Raw genomic sequence first — 23067 nt, forward strand, 5'->3', positions numbered from 1 at the left:
AAAGCCAGTTCATTCTACAGTTGAAAATGTATTACTAAAATTGCCCTTTTGTTTTTGTTCAGTTTTTTCTGTAGTATTGACTATAGGCCCTGGTGCTCAGTATTGACCAAAATAGTTCCACCCCTGCTCTCAGATACTTTAGCCGACTGGGTCAGCAGAGGACCTGGGTCACTGTTGTGCGTGTGATGAAGTAACAGATTAGTGAACGGCATCATGTGAACGTTTCAGTGGATGTGACAGTTGGGCAGATATTCGGGGACTCCACCCCAAACACTAGGGCTGCTTTGGGTAAATCGGTGGTATTCACTTTGGGTCTTGAGGTTTACAGTGGTAACCTGCTAGAACCAGGTGGATTTTTGTTAATGAGTAATCTGGTATGTTGAGAGTTTAGTGTTCATGTGTGGACTGGATGGATATTAGAATTTAAATTGGGCCCAGGTTATGAAAGTACCCAAATATGTAATATGCAGAGACAATATTGGTGATGGTGAAAAGGGGTCGAGTCTGTTACATTGGTTCAAATACATATTTCTTTAACGATTAAAGTATACTGAACATTGATTTGAGAAGAAAAAGCCCTGTTAGGAGAATAAGAAGTAACATCCTAGATGTCCTCAACAGGCTGTTACAGTGGAGATAGAAAGAATAAACTGGATAGATATTAGGAGGTAGAATCACTTGGTCTTGAAATAATCGAAATGTGATTTTCTATGATTGAGACATTAAAAGTGGGTCACAGCAATTTCACTAGAACAGAGGGACACATATCAGATTTCTAGGGTGGTTGAGGAATAAATGGGAAGTAGAAAAGTGGAATGTTAAGAGAAATGAGGAAAGTGTTTTCTTTTTTTTAAATGACAGGAGGGATTGTTGCTTGCTTACCTGCTCATGGGAATAAGTCATTTACTCATTTGATAGGACTGTTTGCTTAAAGAGATCCTTGATTACCTTGCATTCGTGAGCCAGATCTCATCATGCTTCATATTTGATTAGTTCCTTCTGGAGTCTTTCAAAGACCCTTTTGGTTTCTATTGACCTAAATGGTTTTGTTTTACTGCAATATATCTTGCTGTTTCTTCCAACAGATTACTGTGACTATATTATAATAAAGAACATTGGGCTTGATTCTTATCCCAAGTGGTTCTATTAAAATCTCTGTTCAAGTTTAAGGAACTTTTTATTTTTATGTTTGTTTGTTGGAAAATATGATATGGCTTATGGTTTTATTTTTTTACCCTCTGCAATCATTGCTCTCTATATAATGAGATTATGGAACTGTTTATCATTAAATTTTAGCTTCTTTTTTCATTGTGTTTTTACTATTAGGTAAGACGTCAATGTATAAATCATTGTACCTTATGGTATACAAATATAGAAATGTGTGTGTGTGTGTGTATAGAGGGTGCCAAAAATGTATACACATTTTAAGAAAAAGCTATTAAAATTGTAATATTCAATATATACCAATAACAAAAGATGAACACAAGTCATATTTAACTTCTGCAATTATGGGAAGTGCTCAAAGTGGTTACCATCAGTGTCCAGACACTTCTGATTATGGTGAACGACTGCTTGAGCAACGTTGACCAAAGTGTCCACTTGTGTACATTGTGTGTGTGTGTACTTCTAAATAAAAGGGGATTTAATGATTAATGTGCAGTCTGTGGTGAGCTGCTTTTTGCTGGAATAATATTGCTTAGGGACTTCCTATGAATAGGAAGATAAAAATTGAACCAGGATTTCATGGTTTCTTCAGTTTCTCAGGAGATTATAACTTTGCCAGGTTGTTAATATTTGAACTGTAATAATAATTCTGTAAAAAAAAAAAAAAAGTCATTGTTATTTTAAGGTGGTCTGGAAAACCTGGATAATTGTTATATAATTTAACTCAATTTCTTAATACTCCACTTTTTATAAAAACAATAAAAACATAGGCTGGCTTTATTTTTAAAACCCCAAAGAGCCTGTGTGTGGTGTGTGTGTGTGTGTGTGTGTGTGTGTGTGTGTGTTTGTGTGTGTGTACATCTGTGTGTTGTATTTAATTAGGATAATTTTTGGTTAATAATGATTATAAGAATTGTCATTTCTTGAATTTAACTCTGCTAAACTTTTTAAAACTAAAGGCTCATACGTTTATTTTTTAATTGAGATAATAAGTGGCATATAACATTGTGTGAGTTTAAAGTGTATAAAGTGTTGATTTAATATGTTTATATATTGCAACGTGACCACCATAGCATTAGCCAACATATCTATCACATAATTATCTTTTTTTTTGTGGTGAGAACAATTAACATCTAGTTTCTTAGCAACTTTGAAGTTTATAATACAGTATTGCTGACCATAATCATTATTCTGTGCATTAGATCCTCAGTGCTCAGCTCTTTATATGCATTGTCCTTTATACACAGCCTATGAGGCAGAGTTTAGCATTATCATCCCCATTTTGTGCATGAGTCTTAAAAGTCATAAAACTTGCTAAAGGTCACACAGTAAATACAACATATTGCCTTCAAATCTAGGTCATTCTAGCTCTAAAACCCATGTATTATATAGTTTACTAGAATTGCATCCACAAAGATAGATTCTCCATAAACTGGTTCCCAAGGGTGGGGTGTGTGTTCCTGGATGTGTTTCTGGAAGTCTCTGAGGTCTGTTCCTGGCATCCACAGGCTCTGTTGGGATCTGGTCCTGTCTGGAACGCTTTCCCCAGACATGTCCTTGCTTAACGTTCCCGGCCCTTCACATCTTGGCTGATCTCTCCTTCTCACTGACACCTCTGTCTACAGCTTTAACTTGCTGCCCCTGCTGCATTCCCACTTTCTGCATTCCTAATTCAGCTTACCTTACTCAATTTTTAATAGCACTTTCTTACACACATGTAATTTACTTATTACATTTATTTTCTGTCCCTGCCTATTAAAATATAAGTTTCAGGAAGACAGAAATATCATCTGTTTAACTTGTGTGTCCCAGATGCCTAGGGCAGTGCTTGGTGCATCATAGGCATTCATTCATGGAATAAATAAATAAGCAGGTAGATGGACGAGAACTCCTGAATTGAAAAGGAAGACCATTTTGTTTTATGACCTTGCTCCTAGGAAAAGGGTTCATGGCTTCTATCAGGTTCTCACTTTATTAGATTGCACCCAGTGTCTAACCCAAAGGGTAGTGATTCATATGCTCATAAATTGAATTGGAAAAAAAGGAAACAAAAGCACTAATTCAAAAAGATATATGCACCTCCATGTTTATTGCATCATTATTTATAATAGCCAAAACTTTGTAGCAACTAAAGTGTCAGTGTGCAGCTTAAGTGTGTGTGCGTGCCCATGCACACACACGAATATTATTCAGCCATAAAAAAGGAAGAAAGAAATCTTGTCTTTTGCAACAACATGAATAGGCCTTGAGGGCATTATGCTAAATGAATTAAGTCAGACAGAGAAAGATTATTTGAGATAAAAAAACAAAAACAAAAAACAAACAAAAAAAAACTGAATGCATAGATACAGAGCAGATTGGTGGGTACCATAAGCAGGGTTGGCAAAATGAATGAAAGTGGTCAAAAGTTACAAATTTCCAGTTATAAAATAAGTAAGTCCTAGGGATATGAATATTATACAGCATGGTGACTATAGTTAATAATACTCTAATGTGTATTCGAAAATGTCTAAGAGGGTAGATTTTAAAAGTTCTCATCACAGAAAGAAAAATTATATAACTGCGTGGGATGGTGGATGTTAACTATCAAGACTTATTGTGGTGATTATTTCAGAATATATGCAAATACCTAATCGTTATGTTGTAGAAATGAAACTGATATGATGTTACATGTCAGCTATAGCTCAATTAAAAAAACGGGTGCCAGTTTTTCAGCTGTATATGATTTACAGAAATTGATAGTGTCAGGAACTAGTATATATTAGATCAGCTTAAACTTTTTCTTGAGATCATTTTGAAAAAATATATTGTGTTTCACATTTTAAAATTATAGATTGAAGAGTAAGAAAATCAGGTTGAACAATGTTAAAAGGTATATGATTTTGAATATCACTGTTTGAGACAACAGGTCAAACTGTGGGAGTTAATGCTACATAAATGTTATAAATACACATTTTAAATGACCAGGCATAGTCGATCTCTTCTTTCTGTGAATGTATACATGTCATGTGTCTCAATTCAATTCTAAAGACTTATTGTACATGTACAGTATGTAACAGACTGGGGCAGGCGTTGGCCATCGTCCGCTCAAAGACCAGCTTCCTGTCCTCAAGAATGGGACCCTGTAGGCACACTAGTGTACCGTAGGTTGGAGTAGAACTGATGAAAGCTTTTAGAAAGTGTATTTGGCAATATCCATCATTGATTTAAAAATTTTACCAATGGGAAGATTATCTACAGAAATATTTGTACATGGATAAGTATATTGTTGCAATAGAAAAATACTAGAAACAAGTTAGTAGTGTTTATTAATGGAGGAGTGGCTGTCACAATTATATTTGTACTATGAGATATTCTGGAGCCATTAAAACAATTGAGGTAACAGTATCTGTATTGGTACCAAAATTTCCAAAACATGTTAAGTCAAAAGAACAGGTTTCCCAGAGTATGTATAATGTTTCATTTCATATAGAAATTACACCTGAGTATATGGACATATTATGTATATATAGTCATAAAAAGGTAATTGGAGAGAATTTTTCTAAATTGCAACCATGATTAATTCTAAAGAAGGGGCTTGGATTAGAATTGTAGAGGTGAAATAAGACTTCCAAATTTTATTCTATATACTTTGGCACTAGTTTAATCTTTTATGAGATGACTTAATGGGGGGAAAACACCACCTATAATATTTTTAAAAATTTACTAAAGAGACATATGCACTGCAAAACTGAAGTGAGTTGGTTTCCTTTGTTTAAATAATGCTTCTTTGCATTGTTTCTCTGAAATTCTTCCTTCAGTACCCAACATCTTTAAAAATTACTTGATCAATTTTAAATTAATATTTTAATTAATAATTATGCTATTTTTTCATATTCAGTTTTATAAATGCATAGTGTTTTTATTAAATAGTTTCATATGCTGTTGGGGAAAAGGTTGGGATCACTTACCTTCTTAAAATGGAACACAACCAGATAAATGTCTTTATGTCTAGTTTTATCATTTGAAGGTGGTCACTCAATAAAGGCTAGTAAATTAAAGATTTTTAAACAGATTAATTTTCTGAAGAGCAGTAGTCATGGTTATTTAAATGTGCTTTTAATTTATTTGCTCCCATTTATGAGGCAAAAGATTAAGTCTGGTAGAATAACATTTATTTTACATTTCCATTAGGACTGTGGATAATGTCCAAAATAAAGAATATATAATAAGCACCATCCATGGTAATTCACTGTCTTGAGTTTCATGATAAACACTAAAATATTTACGTTTTAAATCTCAATGTTCATGATCTATCTAGCATGTAGTAGTATACTTTTTCTTTTTTTTTTTTGGAATTGGTATGTCTAAATCTTTGAAAATGTACAATTATAAAATAGATTTATTTTTGTAGACTTCAGAAAAACTTTTATAAGTATGCTTTTACTAAATAAAAGCTATATGTTTATTCTTTATAATTTGATTTTAGGTCTGCCTTGCTGCTTTCCACATTCTCTGAAAACCAAACCTTATCCTTTCTAGATTGGTCACTGGTCATTTCCCTCTGTGGAAACTTTTATGAAATGACATTGTAATCTGTGAAACCAAGGATGTTTTCAGTTGTACTGAAAAGTACCTGTGGAATCTCTGCGTCTAAATTTCTAATCTTTTGCAGTTTAAACTTAATCAATTCCTTCCCTCCTCTCTTACTCCCCCCTCCCAAAAAAAGAAATCAGAAAAGCTGAACAGAGTACAATTGGTAATTGAAAACAATTAAGACATATGCTCCCATCATTTCTTTACAAAAAATTCTCTAAAATAGACCTAGAAAATTGGATTCCATTTCCCATTTTTGAAAATAATTTATTATCTTGAAATCACCCTTAAGAATATTTGTGGCAACTTAATTTCAGTGCTTCAGTAATAACCATATAAGTCAATAAAGACAAATGTTAGCAGTTAGTGAACTTAGGTGAAGAGTATATATTGTTTTGAGTATATTCAGTTTTCTGTAGGTTTGAAATTTTTCATAAAAAATCTTGGGAAAAGGAAAGCGTATATAATTGAAGTTCTTTTCATTGTCTTTTAAACTACAAAGTAAATTCATTCTTACCTGAAGGTGACCATTGCAGTTCATGAAATAAAAAGTATTTCACAGTCCCAACCTATGATTGTTATTTCAGAAATACAAGGCCTCAAACTTGGGTATTTGTTCATCTGCAGTCACTTCTATTTGTTTATAGTCTCACCTTCCCCATTCTATCTCCAGGAAATGGATGTTGATGTTAATAGCTTAGGGTCTCGCCATGTTTTCAGTGTCCTTTAGCATTAGGTTGTTACCTTATTAACCCAGTGCATTCCAGGAGACCTAAACCTCAAGTATAGAACAGGGGAGTTAGGGAAAGAGTTGATGTCCCCAGTGTGAAGATGCCTGAGGAAGGCTGACCCCGGATGAGTGCTTAATGAGTTGCTGAGTTTGCTCACTGGAAGTGCTTATCTCTGTGGGCTGCCTTTTTCTGACCTGGCCTTATTTGATCAGGAAGTTCCTGTTGCTCATAACTCATGGTGGTTTCAGCAACTTCTCCCCCTGCTCTCCTTATACATGTGCAAAGTGTCTCAGGGATGGGGCTGTTCTCCGAGACCTTTGAGTGGTGTATCTAGTCCAGCTATATCTGCTCAGAGCATAGCTGACTGAAATGACAAGAGAGGTGATTGTGGGTGCTTGGCTCCAGCCCTGCCTGTGAGATGTTTTCCAGTAAACTGTTCTGCGCTTACACCTTGTGGTGCTGGTAATGTGTGTTTGTGCTCTTTACAGATTACCTACCCTGCTCCCAAGTAGCTGTCCTTTAAGTATGGTAGATTCACACATGCACACTTGATTCAGACGATTGATAGCTGTGTGACAAAGGATGGGTTACTTAACCACTCTGGGCAGCAGTTCTCTCTTTGTAAACAGGAATAGCACATACCTAGTTCCTGGCACATTTATGAAGATGTTTAACGTTATTACCACTCTCAACAAACGTTTTCCCTCTTCATACGCATGTGTATCCTCTGAGGTAATTGCTCCATATCAAGTTCTTTTCAGTGTTTAACTAAAATATCCATAAAGTAAAATGCTTTGTTCAGAATGTATGCCCTTAACAGGTATAATTATTCAACACTGAAAAGCAATTTTATGCTCAAGGCCACTGCTTTTAGGTATGTTGCTGAAGGGGAGAATTGGGGTGAAATGCAACCTGTGTTCTGCACCCCAAACTATGAACACTCCCTTTCTCGAGTCTCACTTAGGTACCAGGGAGGAACCAGAAACAATGCAGTGCCTCGTCCTTTTCTGCAATTCAGGTTGGGTGTTAGATAAGAATTGTCTTTTGCTGGTGATGGTGGTTATAAAGTCATGGTTCATAGTAACTCATTTATTAGTTGGCTCAAATAGTGTTTAAACATCTAATATATGAGTAACACTATTAGGATATAAAACAAAATTAAGCAATAATCTGGCTAAGTGTGATTAAGTGTCATAAGGAGTTTTGATACTTTATGTTCTTGAGAGCCTGTATTTATTACTAAGTACTCTTCTTTCTTTCTAATAGTACTCAACACCACATCACTAATCGCTCGCGTAGCTGCTGCCTATCTGATGGGGCACAGTGTTTGTATCACAGGTGTTGGCAAGCACTACAGAACCAAGTCTTTTATTTTTTTTTTGAGAGTCAATTGTTAGAAATTTATCAGTGCACTCCTGGTTGTATCACATCTTCACGCCAGTTCCTAGAAGTTATTTGTTATTCCTCCAAGTCTCGGCTTTGACAGTCCATTTATTGCATTAATATTCATCTTTCACCTGGAAGTTCGAACTTCTGGTTACCCTGAATGGATTTCTGCGTGTGTGTGTCCACCTGGTTTGCTTGCCCACCCGCAGCCCTCTGTCTGTGAGCCCCTAGAGGAGTGTAAGTAGGAGACATGCTTGGGTAGGTCTTTTCATGTTACATTTTCCCAGGGCTTTCTTAGTGGTATTACTTTGATAGAAATCCTAGGATTTTGACCTGAGGATGTGATTTAAAACTGACCCTTTCAAACTTTCCAGTCCTATGAGAGAAGCCCTGAGAGAAGGAAGGCAGGGCTGAGTGTTCTTTGGAATGTTTTATTGTTAACGGATTGTAGAGTTTTAAGTGTGTTGAGAAGAATCCTGCACCATAGCAGGACTCTCCTTAGGCATGTAGAGTACAATGTATGTTTTTCTGTTTTTAAAATATGATTTGTATCTCGATAGCATTTCTTTACGATGTCAGAAGACTTGAAGTCAGTAACTGGGTGTCTTTTGACCTGGTCAATCATGTGTGACTCAACTCCTTTAACCTTAGCTACATTTTAACGATTCATTTCAGAAGTTGGAATTTTATTAATATCTGACTTGCTTCCCTCAAGAATATTTATAGGCACAAAACCTGCAGTTCTATTTTTACAAAGGATTCTTATATGTAGAGGTGATTTTCAAAATGGTAGAGAACAGAGACAAAGCAAAATGAGAAGTGGGTTTCACATTTAATGTCCAATGGATGGCCAGAGCCCGAGAAATACAAGCCACTGATAGAGATCCGTGAATCAGACAAGGAGAGATCACAGAGAGAAAGAAAAGTCTGGACGGAAGGTCTAAGAGACTTATTTTAGAAGTTGCCTAATGACAGATTCCAGGTTTTAAATAGGAAACAGTATTTGGTATTCAAAAGATTTCTCAAATAAGGGAAAAAAGATAGCTCTGGGCCTTGAAAAGCTCATCTGAATAGCAAAAGGCTGAGCTGACTTTACAGGAAACCTGTGAAAAACTTCTCAATGTCCTTCCCTTTGCTTTGTCTTTATCTGAAGATAATGCACATTGTTCATATACATTAAACATGCACACTCTGGCGTGATAGCCTTAAATTGGTAGGTGTTGTGGCTTTTAAAAAATATACTTACTGTCTAATAAGTTAAATTTTATTTTAGTTTCTTATTAGTTACTTAAAGTCCATTTTCTACCGAATTGAGGTACTGCTAGGTAAACTTTTTGTCAAGAGAGAAAATTCCCCGTACTAGTAGTAGTCCAACTGCTACTACTAGTAGTAGTTCAACCTGGTCTGTTATTTGGAGAACATATAAGCAGACTAGTTGGTCCTCTTTGATCTGAACATTTCAGGAATAAATATTTCAAGAGTAAAACCGGTTTTATCCCTGAGTATGACCTAAATGAATATTTCAAACCTTTTATTTTTGTAACTGAAAGTAGCTATTATCTGTTGTGTTTTACATTTTTTTATTTGTCCTATTTATCATTGATGCATTCGTTTTGTACTAAAAATGTAAGGAATCTGTTACTCTGAAGGCATCTCTTTCTGGTAAATATTGATAAGGCAATCTTTCATATAAAATGAGCTGAAGTTTTTTAGTGCATTTGCAAATCATGAATTCTGGATTTAATTATATCCCAGGGGAACAACCTGAGGAAACCAAAAGTACTGACATAATTAGATCAGATTATGTAATCAAAAGCAAATGATGTGGTTATTAAACCTAATGAAATGATTTCCCAGCATTTATTTCATTTCTCTGATTCAAGAAATGTTACTAATAAGTAAGTGTGTTGAAATGGACATTCTAAGCAATCACCACTCCTAAACAGTCCTTTCCTCCAGACTGTTTTGCGTTGGAAATATTTCTAAAGGTTACACATTAGAGCAGATAGTTGATACTTTTTGAGACATAAATGAAAGGAAAGTGGGCAGGAAGTGTAGTGTGTGTCCTTATTAACGACCAGAAAGAAAGCAATGAAAGAAGCAAATTGCTTTTATAAAGTACTGTTTTCTTGTATCACCACCTCCATTTTACATAAGATGAAAATGAACCAAGGGTATTATGTGATCATTTCACAAATATAATGATATGTTCAGCCTCACTAGTAATCTTAATTTCAAATAGAAAAGCAACACGACTTCTTGTTGGTCTGATTAACCAAGGTGGTGTGTGTGTGTGTGTGTGTGTGTGTGTGTGTGTGTGTGTCTGTCTGTGCGCCCGTGTGTGCAGCCAGTCAAGAACTGAGAAGATTTTAGCCTGCCAGTTTCATTCATGGCTGCTGACAGAAGACATGAGACTCCCGATGAAGGATTTTATTCCTTTCAGCACAGCAAGTAGTACAAGCATCGGCATATTTGGTTTAGTTCCCTTCATCCCCCAAACCCATGGACGTGTCACCAGTGGGCCCAGTGGAGGCCTGCATGCTCTGGTTGATGTTACAGAAGAGGAACCCTGAGCTGAGGAAACTTGATTCTCCTGTAATGGGCAGATAGGATGCCTGCCCCTTGCTTGGCGGGGAGATACTATATCCGTTCTCAAGACGTGCAAATATGCGAGTCCCCTGGAGGATTGTCTTCTAGTACAGACAGTAAAAGCTGTGAAATGGACTATTTGAGATGAAGCTGGTTTGGTCCTTTTATAAAGTCATTTGGCACTAAGTACCTTAAAATAATCGTGTCATTTGAAACATTCTATTTTAGACTTTTTTCAAAGAAAATGACCTAAATATTGAAATATTTTTATTTAGAAATCCATAATCATTGACGCTTTAAAATGTGCTATGATAAGTGAATTGATGAAATATTAAGTCATTAAAAGTGATTTCTCTAAATTGAAATAAAATGATACATTAATTAAAATATATTTTATTACTATTACTGTATAAACAAAGAAAACCAATATGATTTCTGAAAACTGGAAGAAAATACCAAAGGTTAGATGAAATAGGTAGAAATCATCTAAGTACACTTTTGTCTTAGAGAGCATGTAAGACTTTAATTACTGTAACTAAACTTCTGTGTATAGAAGATAGACTTGTTTTTAACACCAAATGATGTGTTATACATCAAGTGTTAGTGGTCTTTTATTCATGTAGAAGGCAGTGTTGAACATCTTATTTATCACTTAATAGTGAGGAGGCTGTGTTGCAAGTATTTTACATTCATTAACTTACTGATCCTCATAGAAACTCAGTAGGTACTATTATTCTTCCCAAGTTATAAATGAGTAAACAAAGAGATTACATAATGTCTTTGAAATCATTCTGTGACCATAAGCCATGTTTTTAACCCCAGACTAAGGTGCCATACCAAATATTACACGTTTGATACTTTAAATTAGTGTCTTTGTTTAATGTCTTAATTTTTGTTTGGCATTTGTATCACATTCTGGACATTAAGGGCAGTGCAATAATACATAGCTAATTAGTTTTATTAATGCTAATCTATAAATTTATTATAAACTTTTGAACCATTATTTAAAATTGAGAATTCACACTAATTATCATTGCTATGAATCTTGTGTCAAACATATTAATAGGTTTCATTTTGTTTGAGAGAATACAATCTCTTGATCCCCAGGATATCTACCAACTAGCTTCTGCTTCATTAATTCAACTAGAAAATTGAGTGAAAGCAAGAGTTTTTTTGGAAAGCTGTTTACTTTATCCAAGTTATTTATTGGTTTCAAGTAAGTTATTGACCACATTTCACAATTATAATATTGCATTGGAAAGTAATCAACCAGTGCACACTCTAATACATATTTGCACAAATGGATTTTTTTTGTAGGACCCATGTGTTGCTCTTTACTTGTTTATTAACTATTTAAAATAATGAGGTGTAGGACTCTGGCACTGCAAAATGTTTTTTTTCAGGCCCTTCAAAATTAATTATGGTGAAATATGTATTTATCATCAGGGAAAAAGGGGTAAAAGTGCGTATCTTGCCACCTATTGAGAGCCTTGTTAGGTTTTTGTAGACCACAGAGCCCAGTGATGAATTTGGCTTCGTGTGACTCATCTTCACTCTTTCTTTGATTCTGTTTAATTGAAATTTCTTCTAGTTATCTATTTGCTATGGCATCAAAGCCGACTTTTTCTCATCTTAATCTTTTCTGCCATTCAGACTATTACATGGAAACATTGATTTTTTTTTTAAATCACTCTGCTTGACTTCTAGAACTGATTAAATATGATGTACATCAATATCAGTGAACAGTTCCGTCTTTGTACTTCCCTATAATGTTCTCTTTTTTTTAGGCCCTTGACTCTTTGCAGTCACTTTTTAGAGAAATTATAATGATATTATGTAATAAAAAGTAATTTATAAAATGTAAGTTATTTTTTTAATTAAAAAAATAGCCTTTATTTCTAAAAGATGTCATCCTTATTATATAAATTACAGACATGGTAAAAATCACTTGAAGTCCTGCCACTGGTAAGATTTCTTGATGTTTCTCCTAAAACGAAAATTTGCAAAACAAATATTTTAATAGTAATTCTTACTCTCTATATAATAAAAGTATGTTTACTATATGTTCAGAATTTAATATTTTTTTTGCAACATAAATGTGATTATGGCCTGACACTAACTTGTTGGCTGTGGTCACATTTATTACTTAATTGTCTGGGTCACTGTTCTATGAGTAAACATGGTGAAACTGAAGAACCACAGGCCTTGATGCAATTTTCAAAATCCCAACATGACACTGAAGAGAAATGTGAAATCTTTTTTAGGCCAAATTTACCTCATAGTAAGAATTCCTACTTTGTTGTGATAGTAAATGAAAAGGTACGTATAATTTGTGCATTCTGGATGTTTAGTAAACTTGATTCTTTTTTCCCTAAACATTTTATTTTTATATGTAAGGTGCTTTCTATGAGTCCATCACAGCAAACTTATGAGATAGATAAAGTTATTTTTTAAATTCAGATTTAAAAAGTAGGGTTTGATGAGATGAACAAGGACCTGGCAGAGGCAGGTTGTTCATTATACCTCTGCACACGCTGGGCAAATACAGTACGTTTCTAGATGTAATTTCATGTAGAGTGTTTAGTAAGCCTTGTTAATGAATATTTTGTATGTCAATAACACAGCTTTGGTATCCAAACGACATTGTGCTCAAATCATTGGGAACTTGTCCTGTGGTTATGTTGCTCAGTTAAGTTTAGAAAAAAGATTTTGCACATATTTAGTTCATTAAAAATCCCATATGGTTTTTGACATATGTTTAAGGGTTGAGCTAAGGATAAAATTAAGGTTGTACTGAGGACTAAAGAAAGAAGTAGGTTTTTTAGTAACCAGTGCATCATAAGTCAACATAATTAGAAATTATTATATTGATTTTTTGTTATAGATTTTGAAATTTGTAAATTTCTTGCCTTTTTAAGAAGTGATTCGTACTTATCAGTAACAAGAAATATTTGTTTAGATTTTTTGTTTATTTTTATTGATTTGAATAAATGTTTATCTAAAGATTATTTTAGTCCCTACCCTAATGAATCTATTAATTTTGAAATCATTATTAAGCCACAGGAAAATTGATTTTTTTGAGTGAGAAGTTGTGTGTGTGTGTGTGTGCGAGCGCGTGCGTGTGTGTATATATGGTATAATTATACATTACTTTTTAAAAATAATGGTGTTTTAAGATACCACAATAAGATAAGTATGGTTTACTTACCCATGTTATTACTTATTTCACTCAAAAAATGAAAAAAATTTTCGCCTCAATATAGTTTAGGATGTTATTGTTTAAAAGGCAAGATTGGTCAGATTACAAAACTGTATATTTTAACAATCCATAAGGCAGAGTATTTTTTCAGGCATGTTCGAAAGAAAACAAATTGGTGTTATTATGGTAAGCAAGCCACATTGGAAACCAGATTAATTAGACTGATTAAAACCCTGTTACCTAATGGGCTGCCATTTGGCTTTTCGAGTGTGGTGAAGGACTGAATGGTGCAGCTGCACTTCACGCAAAACAAGTGGCCTCGGTATTGCTGAGGTGGTGATAGATACCTGCGTTGTCATGTGTTTGGGATAAATCTGTGTAGGAATGAGGCAGATGATGCCAGGTGGGCTGCTGGGCTTAGTTATTGACTCAGTGATTGTTGGTAAGCGTTAATATATAAGCCTTCCTTTGTGTGTCATGGAGCACAGGAAAAGATGGAAGAAGAAAGAGGAGATTCCGTTATATGATTGGATGTTGGACTAAGTATCTTCCAATAAGGTTCCTCCTTGCTCTGCAATTCTAATAATCTATGAGACGCAGACTTACATTTTGGACCTTAATTTTGAGGTTCCACAATCCCACTCTGCATGTAACAGGTGCAAAGGTACATACTTTTTGTTTTTCTCTGTAGTTAGATTGCTTCCATAAGTCAACACCATCTGTTCATTTTCAAAAGACTCTTCTCTTGCCTTGGGTTGTGTGGACTCATGTTGTTGTGTGTGCTCCAAGACAGGAAATATTTCATTTCTATAGTAAATGGAAATTTCATGGACTGTGTTAAATACTATGTGTGCTGTTCCATTTAATCAGTATTAGTTTGAGAAGAGAATTTAGGAATCTGATTGTGGGGGATAAAGTTCACATATAATACTCAACATCACAGGTACTGAGATATATAATCCCAAATTATTTGATGTTGGGCTCTGAGGTCTGCAGAGCACAGTTTATATTATAATTTGCGACACTGTTAAAAGTATAATACTATTAATTTTCCTCTCCATATTTTTATTTTAGAAGGCATTTTTATTTTAAAAATCTTGTTTATTACCTGGTATTGTCTGTCCTTAAAAGTATTTGAATTTTTTTCATAAATGCTTTTGCTCTAGTGGGATATAGTGATCATGAAGTAAAATTATTCAACATTTTCTGATTTTATGTCTTTGAAAGGTTGCTGTAGATTCATCATTGTCAGTTTTGAAGCCACCTCCTCCCACATGTTTTCTGTTGTTTTCCAGGTTTGATGGGAAATTACTTTTCTCTGGAGATTTGACCAATTAATCAAGTAGTGGCAACATTAACACAAAAGCTTTCTGGAATCCTATTTGTGATACTTAGGGGACTCAGGGGCAGATTCCCCTTGGAATTATTTTCCATCGAGTATGATCCCCCCGAAACTCATTTAACTCCTGCTGTCAACATCCAAATAAATATTTCTCTGGAATACTATAATTCATTAATTGTTTACACGTCTTTCATTAAGTTTGGAAAATCTTGGAAATACTCTAAAAAGTATGAAAAAGACCATTTAGTTGAGCATTTTTGTAGAAATATAATTGAACCAATTAAATTATTTTACTGTTGAGAATAATATAAACAGTTAAGAAAAATTATAGTAAATTTGTTTAACACAGTGCCATCAGAACTCATTTCCTTTTGTGCTTCCTAAACATAAAAATCAAACATAGGTATGCTGGAAATTTAAGTAGGCAGGTATAACTAGTTTTTCATAAAATATTTTTTAAATGATAAATTATTTCTTGAAATTGTAGGCTTTTCTTTTCACGTAATACATATTTAAAATACTCAGTTCCTTGGACCTCAGTATGATAGATATGCAGGTGATTGATTTCTAGATGAAGTTTTAATTATGTTCCTTTAAAGCAGACGGTGTGCTTTGTTTTCCTTGTTTTGTAAACAAACCAGGTACAAAATTTGTCCTTTTAGTTTATATGGTGAATGATGGAGGCAGGATTCAACTTTTAAGTGTTGTAACTTCTAATCCTGTAGTCTTTGCATTGGCATCCCGTTAAGTTTTGTGTATCTTTTCTTTTAAATCTGTGAATGCATAGAAGGTATTTCATATTCAAGTAGGAAAAAATGCAATTAGATAATTTTTCAAAATGAAAAGATAGTTTAGCCAAATTTAGTTTTTTTAAATACATAGTTCATGTGAGTGCTTATGATTTCAGAATGTAGCATCTATTGGCTTTTTCAATTGAGGGTTTTTTCAACTGAGAGTTATCCTTGTATTGTTAGTATTATGGGAGAGAGTAAGGGTATTAATTTTTACTAGAAGCAGAGAACCAATAAGTTCACATAATGCTTTTATCTCCACTTGTCTAAAACAAATTTCTAACCTGATTTAAAACTCATCCTTATCAAATATACATTTTATCACAACTCTTTTCTCTCCTTTGACTCCATTTAAAAAAAATTTTTGCTTAGATCAATAAAATATGGTGTAAAGGGTTAACAAAATCTTTCCCTGTCCTTCTGTATGAATTTAAACTTTGGTTATTTTTTGGCTTCATTTTTCTAGAAGCCTGATAAAGTTTGCATCAACTACTTTTGTATGGTGAAAGTGATCTCTGATTGATAAATTTCATCTGCACTGGAAAAACTGTTAATATGCGACAAGCAGCTATGGATATGGTGTTGGTATAAGAGATATTGGTTTCTCTGAGGCTAGAGACTTGTAAGCCAGGGCAGTACTTGGAACCAGCTGATGTGAGTGTCTGTCCCTGCACCTGAGCTGTGAGCTGGGAGAACTACAAGGAGGGATCCTGGACAGCTGTGCAGACTGTTCCTCCCAAGGACATTTTCAAATATCTAGTCAGAATAAAAATAAATTAATAAACACTAGCAGGCTCTCTCTTCTGTTCCTTCTGGTTCCCTGTCCCTCTCCCCAGAGGCAGCAACTTTCAATTTACACAGATGTTTGTTGTGATATTTACTTCCATTTTTCTAAATAAATGGTTTATGACATCTGTTGACGTGCCTTTATGGAGGGTGAGAGATTTTCCTTTTATGCCACTTTCACTTTCCATGTTCCCATCTTTTCTGTATTGCTACATCAATAGCCAGTGTCACATTATATGGTAATTAAAGAATTGCTCCCTGCGTAACTAAGTTGGCACTCTGATTAAATATCCTCTCCTACACATTTTCTTTTGTTGTTCCTACAGCTAATTTGTTTGACTTCTTAAAAATTTGTTTTGTTTTCCCTTTACATATCTTTAATTCCCCCCGCTCACATGCACATTCTCTATGAGATTTGTCGAAATATTTCCCAATGTTCAAAAAATCAGACCAATTATTAATTTCTTTTTCTCATGAAGATTGATAACCCACACCTCTCCATCCTGCTGCTCTAATCTGAACTGGTTTCTGCTTCTCTGTGCTGTCTTTTCACTATATTCTGGGACTTTCCTTGGGTTCTGTCCATTGTTTTATTGAATTTCCTGGATTTTGCTGGAGCACATACCAAAATAGCTTTATATGAAAGAGTCCATGGGAAGTAAAGACTTTGCACGTCTGAAAAATATTTTTTCAACTTTCACACTTGCTTTTTTTTTTTTGTTTGGTTGAACAGAGTTCTACGCTGAAATATAAGTTTTTCCTTGACATAGGAAGTATGACTCTTTTATCTAATAGAATTTAATGTTATTGGTAGTTAATAACAATGAAGACATTTATCCTAGGGCATTTCTTAATGATTTTCCTAGGTTTAGTTTGCTACCGTGTTTCCCTGAAAATAAAACCTATCCGGACAATCAGCTCTAATGTGTCTTTTGGAGCAAAAATTAGTGTAAGACCTGATCATATTTTACTATAATATAAGACTGGGTCTTATATAATATAATGTAATGTAATATAAGACTGGGTCTTATATTAATTTTTGCTCCAAAAGATTCATTAGAGCTGATTGTCCAGGTAGGTCTTATTTTTGGGGAAGCACGGTAGTAATCATACAAATGCTATCATTTGACAATGCATAGGTTAAATTCGTTGTTCAGAAATAATTCTCCACAATTTTCTTGCATTTTTACACATCTTGTTCTGAACTATCCTTTCAAGGATGCGTGTATAGCAAAAAGCCTTGGAAGATAGGTGTGATGTCTTCATCCATTGAAATGAGCAGGCAAGCTTCCTATCTGTGTAAGAGATTTGGGTTCCCTAAGTATCACCTTGTGAGAATTTTAGCTTGAGGAACCAAAGCATGAAAGGATGATACTCTGACTAATGCTATTGCTGTAATAAACTGTCCTTTGTCTCTGACCCAGGAGTCTCATTTTTTCTGCCGGCATCCATAAAGCCATGGCAGGGTAACTTACGGGCTTTCATGTTGGGTAAAATCTTAGACCCTTTGCTGTAATTGATACCTATTTTCTCTTTGAAAATTTCCTCAATCAGCAGCCCACAGGGTTTTCCTCTTCCTGCCATTTACTTGATTGTATATAGCATTTAGTTTATATTTTTGAACATGTTTTCTCATTCCAAAGGCATTTTCCAGTGAAAGTACTTTGTATACTGTAAAGCACAACAAATGTCGGGTTTTATGAAAGTTTCTAAAAGGTAGATGATATATTCTGTATTTAAATCAGTAGTTAATATGTTTAATATATTTTTTTAATTTATTGGGGTGACAATTGTTAGTAAAATTACATAGATTTCAGGTGTACAATTCTGTATTACATCATCTATAATATGTTTAATATTAAATTGTATGGCCAAGCACAAAGTATGAGTGGATGGGTATGTATTTTTAAAATATCTTACAGTTATGTAACATTACCCTAAAACATTTATTGAGATATGTTTTATGTCAGATAGTGATCATTTATTTCTCTTTTCAATAACAGCTAATATTTACTGGAGAATTATTGTGTGTCAGACATCATCTTACTCATTTCACCTCATTTACCTAGGACTCAGTAGTTCTGGGAAGATATTTTTATTCCTATTTTATAGAGGAAGCATTATAAATATAGAAGGACTATATATACCTGCCAAATGACGTTAAATTGGCATATGATAGAGTTGGCACTCAAACCCAGATGTGTTTAATTCTCTAATCTGAGTTTCTAACCACTCTGCCTTTCTATAAAATGGAGAGGAGGGAAAGGTTTAAAAAGTTTATTGATTCACCTGTAAATCTTTTAACACTGTGTAGTTTAAATTAATACTATAGGTCTTCAATATTGATTTGACAAAAATAATAGCGAGATTCATTTACAGTAGTCTCCCCTTATCCACGGTTTTGCCTTCCATGGTTTCAGTCACCTGTGAACCACAGTCCAAAAATATTAAATGGAAGATTCCAGAAATAAACAATTTATAAGTGTTAAGTTGTGTGGCATCACACTTTGTTCCACTTGGGACATGACTCATCCCTTTGTCCAGTGTCTCCAGATTGTATATGCACCCTGCCCATTAGCCTATTAATTATTGTTGTTAATTTCTTACTGTGCCGAATTTATAAATTAAACTTCATCATAGATGTATATGTATAGGAAAAAACATAGTATATATGGGGTTTGGTACTTTTCTGTGGTTTCAGGCATCCACTGAGGGTCTTGGAATGTATCCCAGATCAGGGGTGATTACTGGACTATGGTTATAATGGAATTCAGTTTATAACTCTTGCTAAAAGTAACTGTGTTCAGTCACAGCTTTTTAAAAGTATAAAACAATAAAATAAAGCAATATGGAAGCTGATACTTACACACTCAGAAGTTGGGAAATTCTTAAGATGTGGTTCCCAGAGCATTTGCAGCTCAACCTCAGGGCAGTGAATGTTGCTATGTAAACTGAACACCGTACAAAGCTTCATGAAATAATATTCTGCAAGGTCTTGGGCGCCTGATAATGGGCACTGTGGGAACAATGAATGTGTACATTATCAGTCAGTTACTGTTTTATCATTGCAGTTTGGGGCATTTCATTTATGTGCTTCATTGTGCTACATAGGTGTTTCAACTGGTTATATATTGTGATTGCATTTCAGTGGTACTTAAATTATTAATGCATTTTAAAACAAAATGTCTTTAACTTGTAAGATTATCTTTTTTTCCCCATCTGATTTATAAATAATCACTTTGCTCGCCTCCCCTATTCCTATTCCCAAAGGAAAAACATAATTTTGGGAGTTGTTTACATTCAAAGTGTGGTTCCTAGGCAGGTTCAAGATGCTGCTTAACCTTTAAAATGTATTATGTGCTGGTGCTTTAAAGAGATAGATGACTAAGAAGTGCATATTAGAGCTTCTGGAAACATAGCATCATCAATCTTGAAGTAGCTTGGCTTCATGCAATGCCCTGCCATTGAGGTCCTAGGGAGCCCCTGTATAGCTCATAGAAAAACTGAGTGCATTCAGCTTCTTATTTTGGTAGATTCTCAGAGGAAATGCGAGCTGGATGTTACCAACTGTTCTGCCCTGCCTTAATATTGCTTCAATAATTTAAAATACTGTTTAACCCTGTATCTTGAACTTACAACCTTTGCTCATCATTTTCATTGATGTCTCTCTTGATATCCTAATATGTTTCTACTATGAGTCTTTCAAATACATGATTAAAAATATAAAATTTTTTCTCTAATGGTAGACTCTCATGTAGGTGGTTTAATGAGTTAGCATATGAACCACTGTTATCTAATTTATGTAGTAGAAAGGATAAACCTAACAAATTAAATGTATGCATATATATAAATTATATATACAAACTTCTAAGAAATAGGTTAAGTAAATTTTATTTAGTTGTATTTGGAAACTTACTACCCCAGAGATTCCTAGGGATGATTTTGTTTTCATTAGCAAAGTATTGACCTTTGGTCCAAGGTAAAACCCCCAGGAGCCTCGCAGCCACTGAGTTTGGAGATTCTGAATCTTTTCTAAATATTCTAATTTGGTTAATAAGACCATTGATATCAGTCAGGCGTGTTTATCATTATTCAAGTTATCCTGAGAAGCCAACTTAACCATCAGTGAACTCCTTAATGAAAAGACAATAACCAAGATTATAAAGTAAGGCATGTTCTTGGGTGACATTTCATTTATTTTTATGAACCATCACATTTATTCTACATGACACCTTTTGGGGTACCAGCATACTTACCCAATCCCAATATCTATAACATGTTGGAACATAATTTTTATAAAATGTTGCCTTTGTAAAAGAAAGGATACAAAGGTGGGTGTTGATTATATTGCTGTGTGTGCCTTTCCCTCTGCTTGGTCCTTCATTAACAGAAGTAAACAGAAGTGGTTCTTTACGAGTATAACTAAGATCTTAATGCATTTATGGATAATTAATAGTTGATTGGCTCAGGGTAACTATACAAAATTTCATAGGATGAAGGATTTGAATCAAGGATTGTACTTCATACTCCTTTTGACAAGCTGTGTTAGTGGAACTGAGGAACTGACAAATATGACTTGGAAGAGGTTGGTAGTCATTAAAGTTTATAATGGTCTCAACTGTGTAGTAAAAATTCTAAACATGGATCCTCTGTCATGTACATTTATTTATTAATATATTATAATATTATAATAACATATAATTACTTCCGAAAACATACACCAAAAAATGAAGTAAAATGATAAGAAAGTTCACATTAATTAGAAGTTATGTTTTCTTTTCTTATCACAGTGATGTTTTGTTCACCTCAGGGGATATGCGAACTCAGGAGACTATTGCTTTAAAATGCAGCTTTTCCATGTACACATACTCATCTTATCATCAAAGGTCATCTTCCCTGGGGGGGGGAAGACCTAATTATGACATCATCACGATGCCCCGTGGACTCCACTTTTATACAGTTTTCTTTCAACATTATAGAAATAAACGTAACTCAGAGTATACTTCTCTTTGTGTTCTGCTTCCTAGGATGAGGATGGAACAGAAGAAGACAACAGTCGTGTTGAACCCGTTGGACATGCCGACACTGGCTTGGAGAACATGCCCAACTTTTCTCTGGAGTGAGTTACTGATGGTTTTCACTAAATTTGTAGTATACATGTAGCATCGCTGATAGCAGCAAGTATTCCAAAAGCATATGGCATGCGGAATGTTTGGGCTGAGTTAAAATTTGCCTGGCATTGGTTTGTTGTCCAAAGAGCATCTTTCATCTATTGAGTTATTAATAATTATCTAATGTAAAAAGAATAGCATGGAAATTCACATGTACCTGTCTTGAGTTTCATGCCTTGGCAAATACTATTAAATTATAATATCAAATAGTATTTGACTGAAAATGTTTGTCATATTAACAGCACTGTAACTGTTTTCAGATTGCTTTGTATGTCAGTATTTTGGTCATTTGTTCTTCAACTTGGCTAAATAAAAAAAAATTGTAGACATACTTTACTTGACAAACTAGTTGGATCATGTAAACATTAGCCATTTTAGTATGTATGTGTGTGTATATATATATGTATAGTTTGAAAAAATAGAATCTCTCAAGATATTTGAAAATTAGAGGTCATTTATTAGAGACCTTGAACATGATTTTAAATATAAAAAGACAAAGTGAAACTTTCCTATATCATCACAACTGTACAATTATTTTAAATATTAGCATGTTTAAATGGAAAGGGTTTTCCAGACTTCTTCCTTTGATAGCTTAGAGCAGGGAGGGCAGTCATTCTGAAATTTTTCTTTGACTTTAGGTAAAAGTTAGAGGATCTAGATACTAACATTTGTATTTTTAATTCTGTCTTCTTTTAGTCTTCCAAGGGAAGGCTCTAAGAACTTCCTCAGTGAGATTAGGCTTTAGAATTAGATTATGTTTGGATATAGAGTAACCAGTGTTCTCTAAGTATTTACATTTACAAAATACTTGCCATGTCGTAATTTTTTTAGAATGAATGTACAATAAAAAAATTATTAAAGTAACCGTACTATTCTTAGTTGACAAACCAATCATTAAGCAGATTTTAAATGGTATATGATGTGAAATTCTATGAAAATACAAAAAAATTTAAATTCCATTTAAAGTGTTAATTTAGTATGGCAAAATTTTTATTTTGTCCTAATTATGTGTGTGATTAAATCTGTGCACATATTTTCCATTTTGTTTTTATTTGTTTGATATCCCTGTCTTTAATTTTCTTTAGTCCTTATATTATATAACCAGGACATTCATAGAATATAGGATAATTTCAGGTTATTATTTAGGAAATACAGTGGAAGAATTGCCATTTTCCATTATGTAGTGTGACCTTTGTCATTTATTTAAGCAAGTCCACCTTGCTTAAACTAGATGTTTAATTAAAATACTATATCCAAATGTTGATTGTTAGATGAGTACTGTTTAGACTTTTATACAATACACACACACACACACACACACACACACACACAC

General features: G+C 34.0%; 1 protein-coding gene across 18 annotated transcripts in view; it reads left to right on the forward strand.

Annotated features, from left to right (window-relative positions):
- Window positions 1-23067, forward strand: part of PARD3 (par-3 family cell polarity regulator) — a 612084-nt gene that overhangs the window by 315308 nt on the left and 273709 nt on the right. For all 18 annotated transcript variants that reach the window (XM_074324693.1, XM_074324707.1, XM_074324692.1 and 15 more), the window contains one exon: window positions 21591-21682. In XM_074324693.1, coding sequence (XP_074180794.1) covers window positions 21591-21682 — 92 coding nt within the window. The remainder of the gene's footprint in view (window positions 1-21590; window positions 21683-23067) is intronic.

Source organism: Rhinolophus sinicus, linkage group LG02 (genome assembly GCF_036562045.2).
Source record: "Rhinolophus sinicus isolate RSC01 linkage group LG02, ASM3656204v1, whole genome shotgun sequence".
In the NCBI taxonomy this organism is placed as follows: domain Eukaryota; kingdom Metazoa; phylum Chordata; class Mammalia; order Chiroptera; family Rhinolophidae; genus Rhinolophus; species Rhinolophus sinicus.